Consider the following 16,087-nt stretch of genomic DNA (forward strand, 5'->3'; position numbering starts at 1 on the left):
AATATCACACCATGAAGTCTTACAACTTATCGAATATACAATTCTACATACTTTTCCAAGGAATAATTCATCTAGAATGAAATGTGTTATCATAATTAGTCAATCTTTCTTGCTCAAAGGTAATGGAAGTCCTTTCATGAAGTACATAGTGAGTCTCTCCCACTTTTATTGTAGAATGAATATTGGTTGAAGAGACCCAAAAAGCATATAATGCTTGACCTTCACTTGTTTACATGTTAATCACTTTGTAAAAAAAATTCTTTCACTTCTCTTTTATACCTGACCACCAAAAGTAACTCTTCAAATCTTGATAAATCTTTTGCCCTCATAAATTCATAGTAAGTAGACTACACTGAGATTTCTACAAAATCTCTCACTTTAACTCATAATCATTGGAAATGTAAACTTTCCTTGTAGTACAAGCACTCATCAAACTTATTTTTTGAAATCTATAGTCTCATTGTTTTCCATTTGCATTTATCTTAACATGTATTTTGACAATTGAAGCTTCTTAATTTGACCTAACAAAGTAGGTCCAAACGAGTGTTTGAAAAATGATTAAACTAAGGACCAACTTTGATATTAACTTACTTCCACTTTGTTTGATTTGAATCTACTTCCACTTGTTTTCTCTTTTTTCTTTGATCGCTCTAGACTGTATTTTTTTATTATTTTTACCCAGAGTTCACTTTTCTATTTTTTTCTTGTTTTTCTTTTTTTTTTTTCATTTTTTCTCTTCTTTTGTTCCCCAATAGTTTGAGATTTTTATTCATAGAATCAATACAAGATGTCTCACGTTGTCCACTTGAAAGAAGATTTGTGCATAGATGAAAATCTTAAAATCTATGCCTTTGGTTTTTATATTAAAAGAAAGGGTTGGTTTTACTCCTAAGAAGGTGAAGGTATGATTTTAAAGTCATCTCTTCGAAGTAGGGTAGTCTTATATCAAGGTTGAATCTTTAAAGTAACCTCTTTTCATTGCAAAAACCTTATATTTCTACGAACAATTATAAATCAACACCTCAATTAATCATGATACAACGTTTCAATGAAAAAATAACACTAAAAAAATATGGTTTACTAAAGGAGAAAAAAGTAAAGTAAAAGCATATCAAATTGTAAATATATCTTGACTAGACGTAGTCTCTACCCGTTATGCTTTGAAATTCCTACCCATACATACTTACTACCTGTTAGAGTATGCCCAAAGACCAATAATATGATGATTGTAATGATACATTTTATTTATCGAATTTATTGAATAAAGGCATTGACTTTATTATTTTCAGTTATATATATGTGTTTAACATAAATTGCAAGATAAAAAGTTCATATAATAACATAATTGTTATTATTAAAAGATCCCTAGTCAAGTATTATTATGGGCATGGACAATAATAATACCCTTAAGACTAACATGTTATTGATTGATGACAACGAGTTGTCATTGACATAGAGATGTCAGAATTGATACATGTTTATATTGTTAGAGAACAATGTATTGGATTGACCCACCATAAGCATATGTCTTGGATTATTATTAGACAGTCATAACATTGCTCATGGTGATGACTATATGTATGATCCTCAGACTTGAGATCAATGTTATCCCAACATATATTGTTGTATGTTTTGATGCAGTTGTTATGAGATGTCACAAATTATTCGTTAATTAAATTCTACTCTAGATATCAAGAAAAATAGATGGGCTATACAAGTGTGACTGTTCGAAGACTTGTGCCTACTCTAGATATAAAGGACAAAAGGATGTAATACATAAAAGAGTTAATCACGAAGATGATATGTCAAATCATATTTTCTTGTAACTTAGGTAACGACGATATATTGCTAGATGTCACTCATTGTATGTAATATTAGAATTATTCTAATAATTACTGCTAACGTTACAAGAACCTACAGGGTCACACCCTAGGATTTAAATGAGAAAAGATGTACAATTTGTTGTACGTTACTAAAAATGTATCTAGAGTTAATGTATGTTTGATATACATATGTTTTAATAATCCTAAATATTTAATTTAAATTAATTTAATAAAGATTTAATTAATTTGAAATAATAAAATCCCTAATATGTTAGGGTAACTTGGATATAAAATTAGGTGTAAGGTCTAGCAACCCCTTTTTTTACACATTATCTTCAATCGTTTTCTCAAAAAAAATAGGAAAAGCAAATATTGCTCTCAATTGGGTGAACTGAGTAAAGGTTGAGACATGATTTCTTGGAGGCTTACGATTTGAATCGATCGACACCACCATTAGCCGTTGTTGTCCTTATTGTTTTTCAAGGAACCCGCTATAAGTATTCGCATCCTTTCCTCCTGATTTCGGTTTATCGTACTTGGATCACTGGTGAGACTGTTAAATTTTTGTTTCTGCTGCTCCATGGGGTGAGCCGACGATTCAACAGTGGTATCAGAGCCACTTGTACAATTTGAATTCGGGTTAAATTCTTGGTTGATGTGATATGTATGAGATGCATGTTCTAGTTTTATCATTTTCGGTGAATATGTATGATTTTATTGTTAGACGTAGAATGTCTAATGCTTGCAACCATGACTCCCGAGCTTCAGAAGCAACATGAGGACATGGTTGCATATGAGATGATTCAAAATCTCAAGAAAATATAGAAGCGTAAGCACGTCAAGAGAGGTATGAGACCTCTAAAGCTCTATTTCAATGCAAAATGGCAGAGGGATCTCTAGTAGGAGCTCATGTCATCAAGATGATGGGCTATATCCAAATGTTGGAAAAGTTAGGATTTCCTCTCAAAGATGAATTGGCTACCGATGTTATCCTGCAATCATTGCCAGATAGCTTTAATCAATTTTCCTTAGTTTCAACATGAATGAAATTAAAAGACTTGTCACAGTTACTTGGCATGTTAGGAACTGCTGAAAGTAACATGAAAAAGGTTAGACCTAAGCCCATTTTGATGGTCCATAAGGACAAAGGAAATGTAAAAAAAAGGTAGTGGCAAAGTCTAAGGGAAATGGTAAGGCCAAGCCGAAAGGAAAAGATGCATTGAAACCTAAATGGGAGTTAGCAAGGAAGGAAAATGTTTCCATTGAGATAAGACCGGACATTAGAAGAGAAAATGCCTTGTTTACCATGAAGAGGTCAAGAAGGCAAATGCAAACAGAATGTTTGTTTCAGGTATTTATGTTATTGATGTTAATTTGTCAATGTCTACTTCCTGGGTATTAGATATCGGTTGTGGTTCACATATTTGTACTTCTGTACAGGGAATGCAAAAGAGAAGAAATATGGCTAAAGGAGACGTAGACCTACGAGTGGGAAATGGAGCAAGAGTTGATGTATTAGTTATAGGGACATATGTTTTATATTTTCCTAGGGGAGTTGATTTAAATTTAGAGGATTGTTATTTTGTGCCTAGTTTGACTAAGAACATTATTTCTATCTCTTGTTTGGACAAGATTGGTTTTGAGATTATTATTAAGAATAATTGTTGTTCTTTTTATCTCGATAATGTTTTTATGGTTCTTCATAATAGGTTAATGGTCTCTATATTTTGGATAAACAAAACACCATTTATAACATAAAACTAAAAGATCAAAAACAAATGACTCGAATCAAACTTATCTTTGGCATTGTCGTTTAGGCCATATAAGTGAGAAACGCATATCAAAACTCCATAAAGATTGATTCTTAGATTCATTTTATTTCGAACAATATGATGTATGTGAATCTTGCTTGTTGGGAAAAATGACTAAAGCTTCTTTTAATAGTAAAGGTGAGTGAGCAACTGGTTTATTGGGGTTAATACATAGTGATGTATGTGGACCGATGAATACACAAGCCATAGGTGGATTCTATTACTTCATTACTTTCACCGATGACTTTAGTCAGTATGGGTATATTTATCTTATGCGCCATAAATCTGAAGCTCTTGAAAAGTTTAAGGAATTTAAAAATGAAGTACAAAATCAACTAGGCAAGATTATTAAGGCACTTCAATCAGATCGAGGTGGAGAATACTTAAGCATAGAGTTTGATGAACTCCTGAAAGAATGTGGGATTGTCTCACAGCTTACACCACCTAGTAAACCATAATGGAATGGAGTTTATGAAAGAATGAATTGAACATTGTTAGACATGGTTCAATCGATGATGAGTCATAGTGATCTTCTGACTTCTTTTTGGGGACATGCACTTGAAATATCCACTTTTACACTAAATCGTGTTCCATCTAAATTGGTTCAAAAGACACCATACGAGAGATGGACTGAGAAGCGTCCTAACATGCCTTTTATGAAGATTTAGGGTTATGAAGCTTATGTAAAACATTAGATTTCTACAAAGATCGAACCTAAATCTAATAAGTGTATATTTTTTTGGATATCCTAAAGAAACTAAGGGATATTATTTCTTAAACCCTAATGAGAACAAAGTGTTTGTTGCTCAAACGGGAGTTTTTCTCGAAAGAGAATTTCTCTTAAAGAAATGGAAAGGTAGAAATATTGAACTTGGAGAAGTTCAAGAACAACAAATCAATGAACCTGAAGTTGAGCATGTTTCACAAGTTGTTGAGGAACAATCAACAGATTTTGAAACACAACCACTGCGCAGATCCACAAAAGAACGCCATGTACCTGAGAGATTTGGATTTCTCATTACCACACATGGAGATGTTCTTCTTATGGATCAAGATGAGCCTAGAACTTATCAAGAGGCAGTGTCTAGCATAGAATATGAGAAATGGCTTAAAGCCATGAGATCTTAGATGGATTCCATGTTAGTGAACCAAGTGTGGACTTTGGTTGAACCACCTGAAGGGGTCAAACCTACAGGGTGTAAATGGGTTTTCAAGAAGAAAACTGACATGGATGGTAATGTAAAAACATACAAGGGGCGATTAGTCACTAAAGGTTTTCGACAAGTTCATGGTGTAGACTATGACGAAACATTCTCCCCTGTAGCTATGATTAAGTCCATATGTATCTTGCTTCTAATAGTTGCATTCCATGATTATGAAATATGGCAAATGGATGTCAAAATCACTTTCCTTAATGGAACTCGAAGAGGATGTGTATATGACACAACCGAAAGGTTTTTTTGCTCTAGGAAATGCTGAAAGGTTTGTAAGCTACAGAGGTCTATTTATGGACTAAAGCAAGCTTCTCGAAGCTGGAATTTTATTTTCAATGATGCAATCAAAGAATTTGGTTTTATCATAAATGAAGATGAGCCTTGTGTTTATAAGAAGGCTAGTGGGAGCATTGTTTCTTTCCTAATCTTGTATGCAGACGACATACTCATCATAGGAAATGATATACCTACTTGATTGTCTCTTAAGACTTGGTTAGGTAGTTGTTTTTCTATGAAAGATTTGGGTGAGGCAGCGTATATCTTAGGAGTTAAGATCTATAAAGATAGATCAAGATGACTTCTAGGTCTGAGTCAAAGCACATATATAGAAAAAGTGTTGAAAAGGTTCAGTATGGAAAAATCCAAGAAAGGATTTTTGCCTATGAGATATGGCATTTCTCTTTCAAAGAAAATGTGTCGTTCAACTCCACAAGAAAGAGAATTGATGAATAAGATTCCATATACTTCGGCTATTGGTTATATCATGTATGCCATGATATACTCGACCAGATATATCGTATGCTTTAAGCATGACGAGTTGGTATCAGGTAAACCCTGGTGAAAATCACTAGGTTGCGGTAAAAATTCCTTAAGTATTTAAGAAGAACTAAGGATACATTTCTTGTCTATGGAGGGAAGGAAGAGCTTAGTGTAAAAGTTTATACTGATGCCAGCTTCCAAACTAACAAGGGTGACTCACGATCACAATCAGGTTTTGTGTTTTGTCTTAATGGAGGTGCTGTGAGCTGGAAAAGTTTGAAGCAAGACACAATAACTGATTCTACAATAGAGGTTGAATACATTGCATTCAGTGAAGCAGCAAAAGAGGTTGTTTGGATCAATAAGTTCATATATGAACTAGGGGATATTCCTAGCATATCAGATGCTATAAAACTCTGTTGTGACAATAATGGAGCCATTGCACAAGCAAAGGAACCCATATCTCATCAACGGTCCAAACATATTCTTAGGCGCTTTCATCTCATTCGAGAGATTATAGGTCGAGGAGATGTGGAAATATACAGAGTACACACGGAAGACAAGATTGTTGATCCCTTGACGAAGCCTCTTACACAGCAGAGGCATGATCGTCACACTGAGTCACTCGGTATTAGATATGTGAGTGATTGGTCGTAGTGCGAGTGGGAGATTGTTAGAGTATGTCTAAGGACCAATCATATGATGATTTAATGATACATTTTATTTACTGATTTTATTGAATAAAGGCATTGCCGCTATTATTTTTAGTTATATATATGTGTTTAACATAAACTGAAAGATAATAAAGTCCATATAATAACATAATTGTTATTATTAAAAGATCCCTAGTCAAGTATTATTATGAGCATGGACAATAATAATACCCTTAAGACTAACATGTTATTGATTGATGACAACGAGTTGTCATTGACATAGAGATTTCAGAATTGATACATGATTATATTGTTAGAGAAAAATGTATTGGATTGACCCACCATGAGCATATGTCTTGAATTATTATGTGATAGTCATAACATTGCTCATGGTGATGACTATATGTATGATCCTCAGACTTGAGATCAATGTTATCCCAACTTATATTGTTGTATGTTTTGATGCAGTTAAACATGCTCCATAATTGGTTGCTCTATAAAGACTGTTATTGAATATATCACGATATATGTAGTGGGTATGTATGATTAAGATAGGATTTGTCCTTCCTACAAAATAGGAAATATATCACAGGCCACTTGATTGAGTGAGACTAGAAATGCATGGCAATGCTCGAATAAGTTGATATTAGATATCACAAATTTTTCGTTAATTAAAGTCTACTCTAGATATCAAGAAACAATATATGGGCAAGTGTGACTATTCGAAGACTTGTGCCTACTCTAGATATAAAGGACAAAAGGATGTAATACATAAAAGAGTTAATGATGAAGATGATATGTCGAATCATATTTTCTTGTAACTTAGGTAACAATGATATATTGCTAGATGTCACTCATTGTATGTAATATTATAATTGTTCTAATAATTACTACTAACGTTACAAGAACCTACAGGGTCACACCCTAGGATTTAAATGAGCAAAGATGTACAATTTGTTGTACGTTACTAAAATATATCTAGAGTTAATGTATGTTTGATATACATATGTTTTAATAATCCTGAATATTTAATTTAAATTAATTAAATAAAGATTTAATTAATTTGAAATAATAGAAACCCTAATATGTTATGGTAACTTGGATATAAAAGGAGGTGTAAGGTCTAGCAACCCTTTTTTTACACATTATCTTCAGCCGTTTTTCTCAAAAATAGTTTTAGGAAAAGCAAATATTGCTCTCAATCGGGTGAATTGAGTAGAGGTCGACAAATTTTGTTAAGTGACATGTGTCACGTTTAGACACTTTTGAAAATTTTAATTTTTTTAAAAAAAAATTATTGTATTAAAAAATTAATTTCTCTACAATTAAAAAAAACTCAAATGCATAAAATCAACATTAGAATTTCTAACCCTAACATTACCATCTCTTTTGTGTACCCATGATCATTGTTGTCGATGTCTCTCTTCTCATCTCCCTTGTTGGTCGTCGTCGTCCTTGTCGTCGAGTCGTATAGGCCAATATTTTTCAATATTTTTTGAATTTTGGACCGTGTAGTTGAGTTTTAGGGTTTGAGCCATCAATGTATCGCCATAAGCTTGAGGTTCAGTATGGTGAAGGTTTGATCGACGACAAAAGTGGCAAATGACGGTGATCGATGTGTGTTTAGGGATTAAAATTAAGGTTTTCTAAGTTTTGAGTTTTTTTTTATATTTGAGAAAAAATTTAGAATTTTTTTAAAATATGACAATTCTTGAAAAACAAATTAAAAAATTTAAAATTATCAGAACATGACATGTGTTACTTAACAAAAACTTTTAATGTCATCATAGCCAAAGCACTTAAAATGATAATGTTTGTAATGTTAGGTACATGCATAGACAAAGTTATTCTTTGTATGGCCAAATATTTGGTATAATAGCATTCTAAGTATCTTTTAGTTTAAATATTAATCAAATAAGTCCTTTGTCCCTCCCACTTTTTTAATTTAAATTTTTAATAGACCCTCATCCTCCAAGAATTTGATTCGAGTTCCTTTCATAAACATCTAAATTAATTGAAAAATAATTTAAATAATTGAATAAGAAAATAATATAATTTTAACACTTATTTTTATATTAATTCTTATTAAAAACTCTTTTATATTAATTCTTATTAAAAAAAAACTCGACTTTCGAATGCTGAACTGGCTATTTGCATCTTTTTTCCATTATAATTAGTCCACTAATAAAGTTTTATTTACACAACTTTTTCTTTCTTTAGTGATGGCCCAATTTGCCCCTTTGACAGCTATGTCCTGAAAGAGATTGTACACATCTATGATTAATAATTCACGAAAAATTGAATCGATATATATTAGAATATACATTTTATTTGATGATATTTTTAAATATTATTTTTAATTTTCTATAATATCATTTGACAAATTCAAACTTTAGATGGATAGTTAATATATAAATTCAAATCTTTACGAACATTACTAATGGATAATTTTAAATAATAAATGTAAGGTTAAATTACGTATTTAACCACTCATCTATTATTTTGGTTTTATTTTGGTCATCAAACTATTTGTTTTTTAAAATCATATCTAACGATACGTTTTAGTTTGTTTCGATTATCTGTAGCTAAAAAAATAACGATTTATATTCGTAGATAGTTTTCTCACAACGATCGATTATGATTTACTGTTATCGGTGGTCTTTCAGTATTTTAATCCTCTTTTGTCCTTCGTTTACCTATACAAACAAATTTATTTGTATCTATCTTTACTTTACAAACTTCATTTTTAAAAAAATTTCTCTTTTTAATAAACTAACGACTCTATTTGTATAGAAAAAGTAATTAGTGACTAAAACAAAGTATAAAAGAGTAAGTGGCTAAATACGTAATTTGTCTTAAATTTAACTGCATTGAAATGATTTTTTATTTATTTTAAGTTTGGGAAAATGTTTTGAACTTTTGAAAAATATAAAGGAGCGGAAATTAAATGTTGAATTGATCAAAATATTTTTTATGAAAAATATAGAATAATAATTTGAAGGGATCAACCCAATTAATTTCGAAAAAAGGACTAAAGAAGCCAGCTGTTTCCACCAAGAACGTGACGAGGAATGGGGTCCGTAGATGGGGTGGCAATGGAAATGGACGGCCAAGATGAATTTTACATTTGAAGAGAGTTTGATTTGCTCTTTAAAAACAAAGAGGGCGGGTATCTTTAACTGCACAATTCCACCAACAATCCGTTGAGGCTGAGAATCCACAAACCAAAGGTATTTTGTTTCTTTTTCCCGGTTTTTTTTGGGTATTATTTTCTAATTTCATCGGACTTGGATGCTTAAATCTTCGACTTTAGCATCTTTTCAAGTAAAAATGCTTATTTTTTCACTTAATTTTGCCTTTAATTGTTGCTAACCCTGCTTCATTATCAAGGTACACAATCCTAATTTTATCCTTTAATTTGATTCTCATTGATTCAACAAGTTAGATCAAGAGTTGAATACAAAATTTATTTGTTGAGTTCCTCAATTGAATGAAGTTCGTTTTCAGTCGACGATGGAGAAAATAATGCTAGTGTTATTCCTGCTTCATGATGTCATTTCGATTTCGGATGCTAATAGTGCCACCTATTAGGAATAGCTTCTGGTTATAGGATGTATCAGATTCTGATAATGGGATCATTTAATAAATAATATATGATTATTGACGTTTTTCTGTGAAACAGGCAGCAGAAAAATGGCAGAAAACGAAGATATCCAGCCTCTTGTTTGTGACAATGGGACTGGAATGGTCAAGGTAAGCATTCGTATTAGGGATGGACCGAGAGGGGTTTGGCGGGACGGCAGCCCCTTGAAAATTTCAAATTCTGCTATAATTAAATTTTTTTTCTTTGTATTTTCTATAGATAATCTGTTTTTCTCCTAAAATTCTTTAAGTTCGATCCCCCTAAAATTTTTGTAAGCCCCTAGGATAAAATTCTAGGTCCTTCCCTGATTCGTATGATCTCTATAACGAGTATAGTCTGGAAAAGTTTGTTGATTCGATTGATCTTGTGATGCTGATTGATGATGGTGAACTTTTCAGGCTGGATTTGCTGGAGATGATGCTCCGAGAGCTGTATTCCCTAGTATTGTTGGTCGCCCACGTCACACAGGGGTGATGGTTGGCATGGGCCAAAAGGATGCTTATGTGGGAGATGAAGCTCAATCAAAGAGAGGCATTTTGACTTTGAAGTACCCAATTGAGCATGGTATTGTTAGCAATTGGGATGATATGGAGAAAATCTGGCATCATTCCTTTTACAATGAGCTTCGAGTTGCCCCCGAGGAACATCCGGTTCTCCTCACAGAAGCTCCTCTTAACCCCAAGGCCAATCGTGAGAAAATGACTCAAATTATGTTTGAAACATTCAATGCCCCTGCTATGTATGTAGCTATCCAGGCCGTTCTTTCTTTGTATGCCAGTGGTCGAACAACCGGTAAGCACTTTTGGTTCGACTTATTGTAGAATTGTAGTGATTGTGATCTGAACAAACACGTTTCTTAGCCATTGTTTCCATAACATGTATGGTTATTTTTTAGGTATTGTTTTGGACTCTGGGGATGGTGTGAGCCACACTGTTCCTATCTACGAAGGCTATGCTCTCCCTCATGCCATCTTGCGTCTCGACCTAGCTGGTCGTGATCTCACCGATGCCCTCATGAAAATTTTAACGGAGCGTGGGTATTCTTTCACGACGACGGCTGAACGGGAAATTGTTAGGGATGTGAAGGAGAAACTAGCTTACATTGCTCTCGACTATGAACAAGAGTTGGAGACGGCAAAAACCAGCTCTGCTGTGGAGAAAAGCTATGAGCTACCAGATGGACAGGTTATTACCATTGGAGCCGAACGATTCCGCTGTCCAGAGGTCCTCTTCCAGCCATCCATGATCGGGATGGAAGCTCCTGGCATTCATGAAACGACATACAACTCTATCATGAAATGTGATGTGGATATTCGGAAAGATCTATACGGAAATATTGTCCTCAGTGGTGGCACCACTATGTTCCCAGGAATTGCCGACAGAATGAGCAAGGAAATCACTGCGCTAGCTCCTAGCAGCATGAAGATTAAAGTGGTTGCACCGCCGGAGAGAAAGTACAGTGTTTGGATAGGAGGCTCCATTTTGGCATCCCTCAGCACCTTCCAGCAGGTACTCTATCCCCCTTATTGTCGAAAAACCAATCATATCGAGGCCGAGTCCCTCACTATTTGTTACAATCTCATGTTTTACATAGATATGCTTATAAACAACTGTGTATTCTATGTCGTAAGCTACCTCACAAGGACTATGCCTCAGATTAAACGAATGGCTGATGTACAATAGTTTAGACAATGTTTGTTCCTTGCATTTTCTAGATGAACAATTTCCATAGGTAAAAGGTGAATTTGACAGTGGATATACTTTGGCAGATGTGGATTTCGAAGGCGGAGTATGACGAATCCGGGCCATCAATTGTACACAGGAAATGCTTCTAGTGAAGAGCGAGCCTATACGAATGGTACGCATTTTGCATTACAGTAAAATTCATTAATTAAATGGTTGCTTTTCCTTTCGTTTCTTTTTCTGCTCTGTTACTTTGTTTCCCTATTTTTCTTCTCTTTGAGTTATAATTTCACTGGCCTTTATCTATTATGAATGAGCAATTATTTCCGACTTGATGTTAACTATTTCGTTAATTTTACAACATAAATACCCACTTGGAGATCAAAATTTAGCTTTCCATAAAAGGAAATCAAAATCACTTCAAAGTTTTCTTTTTTGCTTGGTAATGGTAATGGGAGAAGAAACAACTACTAGATGTTTGGAAATAAAGTGAAAATCCTTACAGAAACTTGGTAAAAACCTCACTAATTATTTCAAGCGACAAGCTATTAATTCAGATGATGGACCCATTCATTTCCTGATTTACATCAATGTTGAAGTTTGATGGTCCGCTGGAGTCGGCAAACCCCTTTACTGACTGCTCCGGAACAGACATCTTTGTACCAGCCGATTCGTGGTCTATAAAGATGACAACAACTGTAATATCATCGTGGAAAAACCGCCTTATCCCTTTGTCTACTTTCTTAAGATCATCATATCTCATCTCCCTTTTCCTAGCCACCTCGTTTAAAGCCGTTCTGATGAGCCTTTTCGCAATTTCCTGTCATTAGTTTCGACTAAAATAAGAGAGGGAAAAGTTTCATGGTACAAGAAGACGCAAAGAAATGCAATGAAAGCAGCACTTACTGCTCGTGGGGAGCTTGAAACGATCTCGACGGCCTGCTGATTCGTCAAATGTTCCCAAAGTCCATCTGATGCGAAAATGAGAAACTTGTCACTAGGTTGTAAGACCCTGGTGCACAATGACGGCTCTGCTGTTAACACAGGTCGGCGGATCGGTTCGGAAAGGTGAAACCATGGGAAAGATGGGTCGAGGGAAAACTCGGGCCTCTTTAAGTATGCATCTCCGATGGATCTAGATACCTGAACCAGTTCATAGGTGAATCCAACACAAGGAACATACAACAGTCAAAAACACAAGTGACTTGAGCTAAAAGTTTTTCAAACAAATGAATATCAAATTGACTTCTGAGACAAGTAAAAGAAAAAACACAGCTCCAAAGATAAAATGTTCATAGTAAGGGTCCCCATTTATAACAACACATATACATCATAGCACAAAACTCAGGAGAAGATGACCGACGAACGAAAATGAACATACCTGAATGATTCCTTTGATACGCCATACTCCATGCTTCATAACGACAATATGCGAATCATCCGGATGCAACGACCTCAGTTCCTGTCTGACCTCCTCTTTACTTGCATTATGATCACTAGTCAACTGCTCGGCGACTATCTTATTCGATCTACTCAAGCAGCCGATTACAGCTCGAGAATCGCCCAAATTAGCAACATACAACATGCCCCTCCATATGACACCAACCAGACAACAAGATCCGATTGCAGCCATTAATGGTTTTATTCCACATGTCCTACGTACAAGACCCAGAAACTCATCTTCAGTTGCAGAGAAAGCACTTCTAAGAGTATCTTCAGAAATCCTTCCATTTGCTCGAGCAAGCCCTGTCAAACCATGTGTAAGATCATTTGTAGAATGAATTAACAAAAACCAACATGCAATAAAACTAAAAATATCATTTATTTTGTATCATATATAGTCCTCATCTTTGTTAATCATACAAAATTAGGTAAACCCTGAGAATGAACTTGACACTCTAAAAAGTAGGAGCGGGCATTGAATAAAATTTTTTTGAGCTATTCAAATTGACGAATCATATTTTATAATTCGAATTTTATTTGAATTTTTTTATTTGGTCGAATCGATTCAAGTTGTTCAAGTTTTTTTAATTTTAATTGTAAATATTTATAATGTTATTATATTATTTGATTCTAATTTAAATGGTTTGCATAAATAAATAATTTTTATTTGTGATATGCATATATCATGCAAAGTTAATGAAATTGACTCAAACTTAAAAATCAATCTATAAATTATAAAAAATTTTGAGTTTAATTACGTAACTCGACTCGAATTTAAAATTTTATCACAAAGAGTTTAAGTTAGCAAAACCCACTTTTTTTCTGAGTTGAATAGAATCCTACTAAAAAGGAAAAGAAAACGGCAAAGTCTGGAAAGGGAGTTACTAATCAAATTATGAAAGAGATGATCAGAGATAAAGCGGGAAGCATCAGGGCCGCCATGTCCGTCATAGACACCAACAAAAATTGCATCTTTGCCGGTCTCAACTTGACTATGATCTTCGATGATCTCATTGGCTTGAACAACAGCAAACGAGAAATCTCCACAACAGTGTTTTTCAAGGTCTCTACACCAAAGAAGTGAGTCAGGTACAGATGAAGAAGAATCTTCTTCAAGCTCATCAGTACTGTTGGTATTGTTATAATCCTTGTTCATTCGAACATATCGACTCACTGGTCTCCAAAAAGCGAGAGCCATCCTTGACAACCATGAAAACATCCCTCATTTCCCTTGGAACACAAGCAAAAGAAAGAATGGGGGTTTTGAGGTTTTAAGGGTGGTTTTTAAGAAACCCCCACCAAATTATTAGATGAGTGGAAGTGAAATTCAGATTGGGCTTGTTGGAAAAAGTGAGGAAAGTGATGAACGAAGGATGAGGAAGAATAAGAAGAAGAAATGAAGAAGAAAAAGATGAGAGAAAGTGGAGTGAGCGTCAGAGTTGTAGAGAGGAAAAGCTAACGTTTTCATAGGGAAACAAAAGTTGACGCCTCCTATAAGAAAATACCAAATACCTCTATTTTATTTCATTTCCCTTTTACAAAACAAAACTTGTAATTTTTCTTATCAACTATTAAATAGTATTTTTTTGGATTAATAATAAGTTGGTTTAATAAGATAAGATAAAAAATCTTTTAAATAATTTTAAAATTTAAATTTTAATATTTGCAAATGAGGTAGACTAATTTTAAAAATGTTAGCTTTCGTTTTTACAATATTCAATTCAGATTAATCGATTAATAGATTTAATATGAGTGATAATATTAAAAATAATTTGATATTTATTTTTTAAAAAAAATTAAAAAATAATTTATTCTTTTAAAATTTATTTTGTTTAAATTATTATAATGTTATTTTTTTCTTTTTCACATCCATAAATAATTTCTATATAGGAAAATTAGAAGTACTTACAAGATATCAAGCCCGTATTTAGTATAATCAATATAAATATAGATCGTTTAGCATTTAATCAATGATCATTTTAGATGAATTTAAAAAATATTTTTTAATATAAAATATTACGTTTCACCCATTATATCATAATTTAATATTTATATTATATTTGACACAAAAGTAACATATTTAATAAAAATATAAAAATTAAACATATTATAAATAAAACGTTAGTTTTGGTTTATCTCGAAATTAAAAATAGTATTTATCTTTCTCATTAAAATTTATTGACTGGTAGTTATGAGAGGTAACATATACAATTTATATGGATCTTTTCCTACTTATAAATGAATTCGTTTTATTTAATATGCTGTAGACACCCACTTTTACCTGGGTAAAAAAATATTATTATTATTATTATTATTATTATTATTATTATTATTATTATTATTATTATTATTATTACATCATTGCAGGCTCCATAACCCGAAGCCCAATACAAGCCCTAGAGACCAATTACAATCACTCAACAAACCCAAGCTAACCCAACCCACTAGAACCAACTAGAGTCCAGAGCCGAGGTCTGAACCTAACCCGGTCCAAGCCCAGCACCCAAACCCGTTAGGGTTTCTTCTTTTCAGCTGCTAACGCCACCTCCAACAAGCCATTGGATCTGAACCAGCCAACGGTCCAGATCACCCCGAAACTAGGGTTTCACCCTAATGGATAACATCCAACCGCCGCTCAAGCCGGATTTCACTCTTGTCGTCACCGCAATCAGAGCCAATCAGAACCCATCCATCCTACAGTGATAACCACAGTGACAACAAGTCCATCAAGCACAATAAAGTCAGAGCAATCAGAGAAAAATAATGAAAAAAAATCAAAACAAATCTATACTATCTTGAGGCACATCAAACCTATCTCCTCATTCTATTTATCATAAGTCATCACAAAGAATCCACCAATCATACATGCAACATAAAAGCAGAGAAAAAAATAGAATCGGGGATTGAGAGAAATATTGGGGAGAAATTATTCGGGGTTTGAGAGAGAAAAATTAAAGGAAAAAAGAGAGAAGAAAACACACGAGAAAAAAATAAATATATTCGAACCAAAAAAAAGAAGGAGATTACCTTCGGGTCTTCGACGACGACTGCTCTGACG

General features: G+C 33.6%; 2 protein-coding genes across 2 annotated transcripts; one reads left to right on the forward strand and one right to left on the reverse strand.

The window, feature by feature from the left end:
- The first annotated feature begins 9,439 nt into the window (after positions 1–9,439).
- Positions 9,440–11,927, forward strand: LOC120196994 (actin-like). Its single transcript, XM_039198650.1, has 5 exons — positions 9,440–9,490; positions 9,943–10,013; positions 10,302–10,695; positions 10,799–11,412; positions 11,673–11,927. Exons 2-5 carry the CDS (start codon positions 9,954–9,956, stop codon positions 11,736–11,738), a joined length of 1,134 nt encoding a protein of 377 aa, XP_039054581.1. The 5' UTR covers positions 9,440–9,490; positions 9,943–9,953; the 3' UTR covers positions 11,739–11,927.
- Positions 11,928–12,040: 113 nt separating this feature from the next.
- Positions 12,041–14,398, reverse strand: LOC120196993 (probable protein phosphatase 2C 68). The gene is made up of 4 exons (XM_039198649.1): positions 13,915–14,398; positions 12,968–13,332; positions 12,493–12,729; positions 12,041–12,406 (listed from the first exon to the last, which is right to left on the reverse strand). Exons 1-4 carry the CDS (start codon positions 14,246–14,248, stop codon positions 12,140–12,142), a joined length of 1,203 nt encoding a protein of 400 aa, XP_039054580.1. The 5' UTR covers positions 14,249–14,398; the 3' UTR covers positions 12,041–12,139.
- Between the last annotated feature and the right edge of the window lie 1,689 nt (positions 14,399–16,087).

Source organism: Hibiscus syriacus, unplaced genomic scaffold (genome assembly GCF_006381635.1).
Source record: "Hibiscus syriacus cultivar Baekdansim isolate YM2019G1 unplaced genomic scaffold, ASM638163v2 tig00117038_pilon, whole genome shotgun sequence".
NCBI classification, from domain to species: domain Eukaryota; kingdom Viridiplantae; phylum Streptophyta; class Magnoliopsida; order Malvales; family Malvaceae; genus Hibiscus; species Hibiscus syriacus.

Excerpts from the sequence above, each read along its gene's own strand:
- LOC120196994 (XM_039198650.1), top strand. The coding sequence starts at position 9,954 with ATGGCAGAAAACGAAGATATCCAGCCTCTTGTTTGTGACAATGGGACT. Across the intron at positions 10,014-10,301 it reads ATGGGACTGGAATGGTCAAG|GCTGGATTTGCTGGAGATGA; the intron begins GTAAGCATTCGT and ends TGAACTTTTCAG. Across the intron at positions 10,696-10,798 it reads TGCCAGTGGTCGAACAACCG|GTATTGTTTTGGACTCTGGG; the intron begins GTAAGCACTTTT and ends GTTATTTTTTAG.
- LOC120196993 (XM_039198649.1), bottom strand. The coding sequence starts at position 14,248 with ATGTTTTCATGGTTGTCAAGGATGGCTCTCGCTTTTTGGAGACCAGTG. Across the intron at positions 13,333-13,914 it reads TCTCTTTCATAATTTGATTA|GGCTTGCTCGAGCAAATGGA; the intron begins GTAACTCCCTTT and ends ATGGTTTGACAG. Across the intron at positions 12,730-12,967 it reads GTATCAAAGGAATCATTCAG|GTATCTAGATCCATCGGAGA; the intron begins GTATGTTCATTT and ends GAACTGGTTCAG.